We start from the raw sequence: 10,494 nt of genomic DNA, 5'->3' as shown, positions 1-10,494 counted from the left end.
AAGAAATCAAAATTGGCCAAAAACTAGACTTGGAACTATTAGTAATTGATAAACCATCAACATTTACACTCAACAAAATTGTATCCAAATGTAATAGACTATCAAAATAAAATTGTAAAACTGGTTTAATCATAAACTTTACTCCAATATGTATATATGACCCATTTGCAATATGATTAATTTCATGAGATTTGGACTTGGGGGTTTTTAATAATGTTCTGACATCTTTTGGAACATCTAACCCTTCAGATCTTAAAATTTCAAGTAATTCATTAATACAGTTATGAGAAATTTTATACTTAATAATCAATTGACATAATTTTTTATTAAAACTAGAACAATTTTCAAATGGTGTATTACTAATATTAAATGATTCATTTACAATATTATCACTACCACAAGGAATATTCACATTGTTAAAATTATTACCAAAACTGATTTTGGTTGATACCAAACCCAAGCCTTCAATAGTATTTTCATGTTCATCTGGCGGAAGTACATCGTTTCTGTCTACAGATTCTTTTGTAGGTACTAAATATTCAGATGCAAATATTGTAGACTGATTATCACCAACTTTTTCTTTATTCATACTGGTAGTGGTAGTGTAACGATTGAAATGTCTTCTCGACATTAAATGAAGTGGTTTTGCTTTTTTAAACTGAAATTCATAAAAATATACACATATAAGGATATTAGGTTTTTTTGTTTCATTAATATAATATACTGTACTTAAAAAACATTAACTTAAGCTCTTTATATAGTATAACTTAACCATTAAAATGTGATTGTCTATCAGCTAAGTCAAAGTATTTGGCAGTATTATTTCATACTACTATCTGGTTGTAGATGCATTCTAATTTATGAAAGATGATTTTTTTTTTAATGCGTTACACCAATTATTTTCCTTGCAAATCATTCGACTGCATTCAGGTTTACAAACCACACATAAATTAGCCTAAACTCCTAAACGCAACTAAGTAAGCATGGTTTTAGCCTAAAATCCTAACAGACAAGAAGGTGATCTTTCTACCTCTCCTGTCCGTTTCTTAAGTCTACACTTTATGAAATAACAATGCAGTAGTATATTTTGTAGGCATACAATCATAATATTATGGTTCTTACAATTTTAGAGTCTTTTTTCCTCACGGGCTAAACGTTGACTCCCGTGTCTAAACCAATCTTTAATGATGTTTTCGAAACTGCTATCATCCATTTTAAAGTGTTCATAAGCTATTTCTAAAAAAATAGTATGTGTTATTAAAATTATATATACCAAAAGGTCCTACTAAGAAAAATTAAATTAAAAATTATATAAGACAAAATTACCTTTAACAATCATTATAAGAGTCAGATTATCAAGTCGGAAATTATTTATGAAGCCAGACCAGGAACATTCTGATGCCAACTTATTACAAAATAATCGACCAAGTACTCTCTTTATAAAATTTTTTATACTTGTGCCACCAATTGAAGATATCAAATTTTTACATCAAAATAAATTACATAGGTATTAGCAGTTTCTTACAAAGATGTAGGAGGTACTTATTCAATATAAAATATATGTTATCTTACCATTTTAATTTTATAATCTTCACTCTTAATGTTTTCTTCTATTTCTTTTAAACCATCAATGTCTTTCATTGGAAAACTATTCAAAAAAGCTGAGTCTATTGGAACACGTACACTGTTTGAGCTATAGTTCAAACGTTCTAAAATAAGATCCAACTTCTTGTCTAATCTATTTAAGTACATATTTGTAGCATTACAGAATTCGCTACAAGTGGTAGAAGAGTGTCCGACATCAATGTGTGGTGTAATGGGTATCAGATCTATAAAAAAAACTAATAATAATAAGAGGAAGAACAATTAGTCAGGTAAAACAAATTTAAAGTAATTTTATGTAACATGAATAATATTACTTTGCCTCGCAGCAGTGTTATTTTCAAAATTGTCGTCAATCAGCTGCAGTGTAGATGTACTTATATCTATCAAAATAAATAATATAAATTATTCCAGTAAAATAAATATAAATACATTTTATGAAATATGCATAATATTACTTTGCCTCGCAGCAGTGTCCTTTTCAAAATTGTTGCCAATCAGCTGCAGTGTAGATGTACTTAAACCTATCAAAAAAAAAAATTATACATCATTGAAATGAACTGTAGGTATACATTTTAAAAAATATGCATGAAATAACCTTGAATAGTAGCAGTGTCATTGTCAAAATGATCTCCAGTACCTGGTTGTACAGTTACACAAAATAATAATAATAACTAATTAAAACAGTTAAATTAAAATACTACTTGCACACTAATAAATTATAAATAAACACAAGTCTTATATTTGTATTTTCTTACAATTTAACGATGATTCAACTGCGCCACATAATGCTTTATAATCAGCTAAAATAAAAATAAATAAAAATGTATGCTATCCTGATTTCAGTTACTTTTTAGGTAAAAAATCATATACCTAATTATGTTGTATTTATATCGTTAAAACTAATTACTATTTATCAAATATATACATTATACATAATATGTATATATTATTATCTTACTTGATATAATACTATTGTAATTACTATAAGGCATAACAGAATTCGATGTTTCATCATTAACAGACGTTGACTTTGTATAAACGCCCATAGAAACAATTTCTTCTTGGCTTGAGTTACTACCTAAAAAACATATGATAAAACTATATTAAACAAAATGTCAAGTTTAAAATAAGTATGTAAACTTTAACTTTATATTTATATTGTCTCTACAAAATAAATATGTATTTCTATGATTCCCCCAAAGAACAGTAATATTTAAATATATAAAGAATTGATTTAACACTTGAAAACAATATTCTTAAAAAATTAGAATTTCCATAAAAAAAAGATATTTGTACACCTAATAGGTTTATAGTTTTAAAATTTTTGTAGAAAAAAGTTTTTTTTAATTTTAGTTATATTGATATATTTTTATTAGATAATTTAACTTTAGTTATAAAATTATTACACTCACTGTCATTATATAAATCCAATGGTTGAGTATTTTTTTTATTATCAACCTTTAACCTTTTTCCTTGCCTTAAAATGTCTTCATCATTTTCAGATTCAGACATATATATCTGAATTTCTTTAGCAGCAGAAGTTTCATATGAATCTTTAGAAGATATAACAATAATATAGATATAATAAAATATATTTGCCCATTAAATACTACAATTTTCACTTTTGTGCAATAATTTAAAACTTACCAAATGTTCCTATTATTTTTACTGGATATGACTTCCATTTTTCTGATGTTTTACCACCCTTCATTAACATCATCGTCGTTACTCTGTGCGGGGGCCATTTACAAAAAGAGCTAGTTACACCGTTTAAAAACTGTACTTACTAGCCATTCAACTGGAATTACAGAGTATTTGTGTTCTTCTTTAAAATATCCAATGATCCACTAAACAATAATATAGGAATATAAAAAATATCTCTCTAAAATAAATACATTTGCAGTGCATGTAATCTAAGTATAAAAAAGACAATTTCACATATTACATTACTTTTTTATAAAATGTGTACTTATAATACAAGTTAAATATTGTAGCTGTAGTAAATTAATAGATATATACAAATTATTTAACAATGAATTATATACAAAGGTAGGTTACCTAACCTATATAGGTAATATACATTTATGATATTGATTTAAAATATATAATAATTATTATTATTAGGTTGCCTCTGTAATAAAATATTATTACAACAAATGTAGTACTTAATGTAGATTAGGTACTTACCCGTACCAATATTTTACCTAAAAAAAGTACTTAATATAAATAAAAATAAAAATCTACTTACTTATGTAAATAACATAATTATAATGGGATATTCTAATTTATTTAAATGTCTGCTGTATTATATTATAAATTTTTAAACATTATATGACATTATATATTTGTATTACCTCTGTCAATAAGCTAAGGTAATTAGGTAGTTAAACCAATTCTAATGTGTATTTGTTTTTATAAAAAATCAGTACCGTAGCTGTGACGTAAGTTGGTTACCTAAAATTAATTTCAAAGCCTATAATTTATGAATGGTACCTATTAGTTAGAGGAAAACTCATTTTACTCATTATCATTTGGCAAAAAGGGGTACAAGTATGGCACATGCCATCAGACAATTTACCACATCTGTGTACGATACAGACATACAGTAGTTAGAAAAATTGGATTACGTTCTGTGTATTTATACTTTTTATTATTTGTATTGGTGTTTTTAGCTGACAGACATATCACATTTAACAAAAGAGCAAACATCAAGGTACATAATAACAATATATAATGTACAACTCTTTGAGAAAATAATGGTTTCAGTGTTTCATTTAAGTGAACGCAATTTAAAGGATGCACGGCATATATTATTTGTAATCAACATAATTTAACTATTATTTACCTGTTTTTTTGTTCCGTCCATATCACCAGGTTCTTCTTAAAATTGTATATTTACTAAAATTATTAAAAAGTAAAACGTATAACGATCGTCAAAACTCAGAAACAACGCGAACGCACATACAGCCGACAGGAAATGACGGACAAGGATATAACCAACAAATTTGGTTTATCACTTATCGTTATTATTATAGTTTTTATCAACTATATTTGGGTTTTTGTTCTATTTTTGGAAATAATATAATAATAATTAATTTGCTGTCAACATTGAGATGATCATGCGAGGTCCATGTGTCGTTCCCAAAGATACTCGATGCTTATTGGGTGAATAAATATTCTATTGTGTATTTATATATATATGGTTGATTTGATAAGCATTGTCATAACATCGCATAGTTGTTAATGTTACAACCTCACATAGTCAATTAAAATGTTCCTACTTATGGAAGTTCATACGGTAACCTAATTTAAGTCTAATCCATGTAATGACAAATGGATATCAGAATGTGATGTCTAATTTGAGATCTAAATTGAACATCTCAGAGATGTCGATGTCACGCAATTGCACACAGGGACAGACAGTGCCGTAACTAGATTTGATTGGGCCCGTGTGTGAAAACTCTGTTGGGCACCTTTTTCCTAAAAAATTTACTTATTTGAAAATCTCCATATTTATTTTCCTAATAAGACTTTTTTTTAACAATAAGTATAACTTGTAGTTTAGAAACAACATAAAAATTAAATAATTTTACATATAAATGTGGGTAAATAAATAATATAATTATAACTCTTAGGTAGGTAAGTCATAAAAAAATATTTTGAAATTTAAACATCATAAATGTAATTGAATAAAATTATAATATTAATTAAAAATGTTAAAAGTATAAAATTTTCAAAACTAAATTATAAGCTATCGAAGAGAATTCTTTTTTCTTGCTTTTAAATTTGCAAAGTCTTCAATGATTTTGTCTACATTAATATTTTCTGCTTGAAGTCTTTCAATGTTCAGAATAGCGATGTTAGATAACCGGTCTTGACCTATAGAGTTGCGGAAATAGTTTTTAATAAGTTTTAACTTTGAGAATGACCTTTCTGCTGAAGCAGATGTTACTGGTATAGTCATAAAAATGATTATACCAGTAAAAACATCTGGAAATATGGTAGTTAAGTCATCTTTGATAATGATATCTCCTAAATTTTGAACAGTCATTTTTTGAATATGCATAGAATAAGAATAAATTCTGCTGACCCTAGTTTGTTTTGTAATATTTTAGCCATATGTATTTCATCACTTTTGTCACTTGTTAGTTGAATATTTGAAAGTACTCTTAAAATATCTGAAAGTCTCTGTTTTAAAGAAAATATTGCATTATGACGAGCCTCCCAACGGGTAGGACTTACATTTTTAATTTTTAATCCTTTATCTTTTCCAAAAGCTAATTGTTTCCATCTAAGTGAACTTGAACTAAAAAAGTTGTAAATATCTTGAACTGTTTCAAAAAACGAAAGAACTTTTCTTGTACTTTTTGCTGCATCACATATAATCAAATTAATATTATGGGAGCAGCAGTGAACAAATGTTGCATTAGGTACAATATCACGGATTCTTTTTTGAACTCCAGTTAGAGAGCCACTCATAACTGCTGCTCCGTCGTAACCTTGACCACGGCATTTTAAAATATTTAAATCAAACTTCAATAAAGTATTTTTTAAAAGATCAGCATAACTAATAGAATTATGATGTTTTAGTAAAAAAAATCCGAGAAACGATTCTTTTATTACTATTTGTTTTTGTTCATGGTTCACTTTTGTATAACGGATAACTAAACTTACTTGATCTTCTTTGGTAATATCTTGGGTGGAGTCTAATATAACTGAAAAAAAAATACTATTCCTTATCTCATTGCAAATTGTACGACGTAAGTCTGTTGACAAAATGTCTATTAGTTCATTTTGAATCGAGGCACTTAAGTATTTGATTTTCTGGTTTTTATCTTCTAACACACTTTTTAAGAAGGGATCAAATTCAGCAAGTAAATAAACCGTCCTTAAAAAATTGCCTTCAGTAGGATTATTGAGTTGTTTACTACCTTCATTGCCTCTTAAAGCTGAATTACCAGCAGTTAAATAAAGTATTATTTTAATTAAGCGTTTTAATATATTTCTCCACTTCATCGCTTCATCAGAATACTGTTTTTCTAATTCAGCATCAATAGTATGAGTTTTGGCACATATTGAACGAAGTTTAGTAGCATCTAAGTGTTGAATGGAATATTCATGCCTTTGTATACATTGAGATAAATGGTTCCAATCATTAATACCGTCAATCTAATCTGACTTGAATTTACTATAACCTCTGTCAGCAAATAGCCAACACGTTTCACAATATGATTTATCCAAACGAACAGAGTAACATAACCATAATCGAGGTATTTTTGTACCAGACTTGGTCGTCAAATAATAGTAACTAGTTGAAAAACGTTTTCCATCACTGTTAATTGGGAATTTTATATCTGGCTTACATGGTCCAAAAAGTAATATATTTTGCTTAAGATTTTTTATTTCTTATTAGTTCTGGAAATAATGCTTTGTCAGTTGGAAAATCTTCCTGAAGATTTAACAAATCCATAACACCACCATACAAATCTAAGTAATAATTAAAAAAAAAATATTAATTAAGTAGACACAAAAAGTATTTAGTCTTTTTTTAAATAGTTACCTGCAGAAGACTGATCAACTAAAATGTCATCATTGTAAAGTTAATAACTTAAGCACAACATGAGAGTCACTAATAGTTTTGTTATTTTTTACAGTTATAAGTTTAGGGGGATTTACAATTTTCTCAATATCTATAATTAAAAGAAAAAAAAATTTTAAGATAAATTGTTAACTAAATAGTTAACGAAAATTGGCTATTCCAAAGTAATTTCCTTAAAAATTTATGCATTTCAAAGAGAGCAATATTTAGAACAAGTTCAACAAATAATAGTTAAAATAATTTAGAAATTAAAACTGATGTGAAATTAATTCAAAGATAAACTTAATAAATGAGGTATTTACTTGAAGTAGATGCCACAGTTTCAATACAGTTCAAAATTTGTTCTTCTTCAACTTCTTCATCTTTACCATCAAAATGATCATTATTTATTACATTTTCAACTTCAATTTTAACAATACCTCTAAAGTTCATTAATATGGTTTCAGCTAAAAAATGTAATGCCTTTTTAATTAATTAACTATTTGAAATATCTTTTAAAAACACTGGTTTATTATTTAAAGTAATTCTACATTTAGGTTTGAATGGTTTGATAGTATTTGTTTTTAAGTATTTATATTTTTCATAATTTTCTTAATAACTTGTTTTAAACAAATGCATAAACAATTATTTGGTAATTATTTATTTAAATAAAGGCTGAAGTAAACAGATATATTATAGAAAAATAGCTTGGGTATATGCTAAAAATTTACTCAAAACATCTTGTCACATGTTTAATGAATGGTATATTGGTATGTAAATAAACAAAAATTAACATCGATACATTCAATTAAAACTTAGAAATTAAATTAATAAATAACTTAATAAATGAGGTACTTACATGAAGTAGATGCTAAAGGTTCAATTTTGTACTTATCTTTATTAAGCTGACTACATCCTAAGAAACTGTTGATTTTTTATTCGTATTTAAAATATAATTTTCCTTATTTTGTTTTCTTTTCCTTTTGGCCGCACCACTTAGAATTTTTCGTGGCATATTTATTTATAATATATACGTAAATACGTAGGTATATATTATATTTAATAAGTTAATGATTTTAATACACAAATGTGAAATGAGCAAAGATCAATGTTAAACAAAAATACACGATAGACGATAGTACTATAGAATAATACTATAGAATACTATAAAATAATAAAAATTGATTAACTTGATAATGATATTTAATATTTATGTTGTGCATAGAGCTTATACGGTATAATAATAATAATATGGTCTATCTCTATTCTCTATGGTGTTGTGTATGTGTCTATAAAAATAATATTATATAATTCGTTTATCGTTATCGTACAATCGGGAAATTATCAATACATCTATTTTTAGTTTCGTTCACGCCTCGCGCGCCGCGTCAACAGAAACGCGACGTACTAGGTACGTAGACGTCATCGAGTATTGGTATATGATTTATATGAATTATGTATATACTATATCGCCTATATCTATAATTTTTTTCTTAAATAAAAATTAATGATAGTCTAAGAGATCTGAGTGGGCCCCTAAAAATGTTCTTTGGCCCTGGGCCCGTGTGTTCCATACACTTAACACACCCGGTTTTTACGGCACTGGCGTACAGAGCTTCCTCAACAATGGGGAAAACTCGGTCAAGCAGTTAAATACATTTGTATCATTATAATGCGTTGGCCACACTGCTGGTCTTCGGACGTCGTATCACATTATCACCGGCACTACCGATATACTTATATCTTTTTCTTATATTATTATTATTATATTAAATTTTTATTGTCAATCATTATTTATTATACATTTCTAACCTAAATTGTCATTACACTATTATACCTTTGTACTGTAGTGTCATGCATCGTGCGGGATGCATGTGCTTGCTAGCATCATTAATCATTATTATATTATAATTAATGTTTTGTGTATTTTTTACTTTTACAATATCATATATTTATGTGTCACGAGGGACACACATTGATTATACAATTATACAACAACATTTCTCATACTTATTACTTATTATTATTCAGTCCATTTACCAAGTCATTGCGCGAATAATCAATTCGAGTGTGGATTGAATCGCGCGCCTTCAACATTTTAATTGTAATCCAAATTGTACATGTTATTTATTTTTAAATTAAAGTTCATCGTAGCTTCTAATAATTAATTGACTGTAGTAATCATTATTTCTTTTTATATTAAAGCCACTTTCACTGATAATTGGTCTAGATTCTAGAAATATTAACAACCCCACAGAACTGTAGTATTTTTATCAATAATAGGCAAATACGACCAAGGTACTTTTTGTTGTAAGATTTTAAAAATGTTAATCCTTTGAATTGCTCTTTTTATATTATATATTCGAACTCAGGCTATTTCTGCATTTTCAATGCCATCTTTTGTACTTATAAGCTATAGCTGTTTGTTTTTTCTTAAAAATGGTGGTCTGTATAATCTTACATCGCTGTCAGCACATTCTGTATGCGTCTCCTTATGTGCATTTCTTCAAAATTTCACTGTCGATAAAAATTAACTTATCACTGAAAAATCGGATCGGTATCTGGCTATTTCAGCCAATTTCCGTGCGTCTTCAAGTATTTCCTATACATTTAAATAACAAATTATAATTGTTAAAAATGTATTGGAATATAATTAAGACTATTCCTTACATAAAAATACTATTTTACCTTAACTATGCCTTTAGAAAGTACCCTGGCTTTTAGGAATTTGAATTTTTTATCACTTAGTGCCATTATTTTTGTCACACATGTTGCCTTTCATCCAAAATTATGGGATGGCCCCATGAGTGTCTCATCAATAAAAAAAAATGTACAATGGAATATAATGAATTCATATTTTGATAACTCTATAAGAAACAAAATATTATACATAACTTATAGATATTTAAACAATTTTGTTTTGCTTGTAGTATATTATAGTAGATTTGTTATCCTGAAGTTATTAGAAAATAGCATAGGAATAAGTAAAAATATAAGTAGGTAGGACTTAAAAATACAGTTTTAAAAAATCCATGTGATGTATTGGGATTATCTATTTCAGCGTAAGAAGTTTAAGAAACGCTGATCTATTTGTAGGAAATACATTAAAAAATATCAAATTAACACATTTTGTATAATTATATACATGATAATAGTTAAATAAAAAAAAATTGTAAAATAAAAATATAGGAAATGTAGGTAATATAGATTACTAAGAAATGTTTTAAATATTAATAATGAAACATTAAAACTTATTGTCAACTTATTAATTAACAATGAATTATTAATTTGTATTAGAATGTAAAATTGGG

At 26.9% G+C, this 10,494-nt stretch overlaps 1 protein-coding gene and 1 pseudogene across 1 annotated transcript; both read right to left on the bottom strand.

The window, feature by feature from the left end:
* Positions 1–2,340: 2,340 nt before the first annotated feature.
* Positions 2,341–3,325, bottom strand: LOC132946468 (uncharacterized). The gene is made up of 4 exons (XM_061016479.1): positions 3,253–3,325; positions 3,018–3,158; positions 2,564–2,683; positions 2,341–2,405 (listed from the first exon to the last, which is right to left on the bottom strand). Exons 1-4 carry the CDS (start codon positions 3,323–3,325, stop codon positions 2,341–2,343), a joined length of 399 nt encoding a protein of 132 aa, XP_060872462.1.
* A 2,327-nt stretch (positions 3,326–5,652) lies between these two features.
* LOC132946458 (uncharacterized) lies at positions 5,653–9,081 on the bottom strand (annotated as a pseudogene).
* Between the last annotated feature and the right edge of the window lie 1,413 nt (positions 9,082–10,494).

The sequence above is a fragment of the Metopolophium dirhodum genome, chromosome 1, assembly GCF_019925205.1.
Source record: "Metopolophium dirhodum isolate CAU chromosome 1, ASM1992520v1, whole genome shotgun sequence".
NCBI lineage: Eukaryota > Metazoa > Arthropoda > Insecta > Hemiptera > Aphididae > Metopolophium > Metopolophium dirhodum.
The sequence above is the reverse complement of the archived record's forward strand: the minus strand, read 5'-3'. Positions and strand labels throughout refer to the sequence as shown.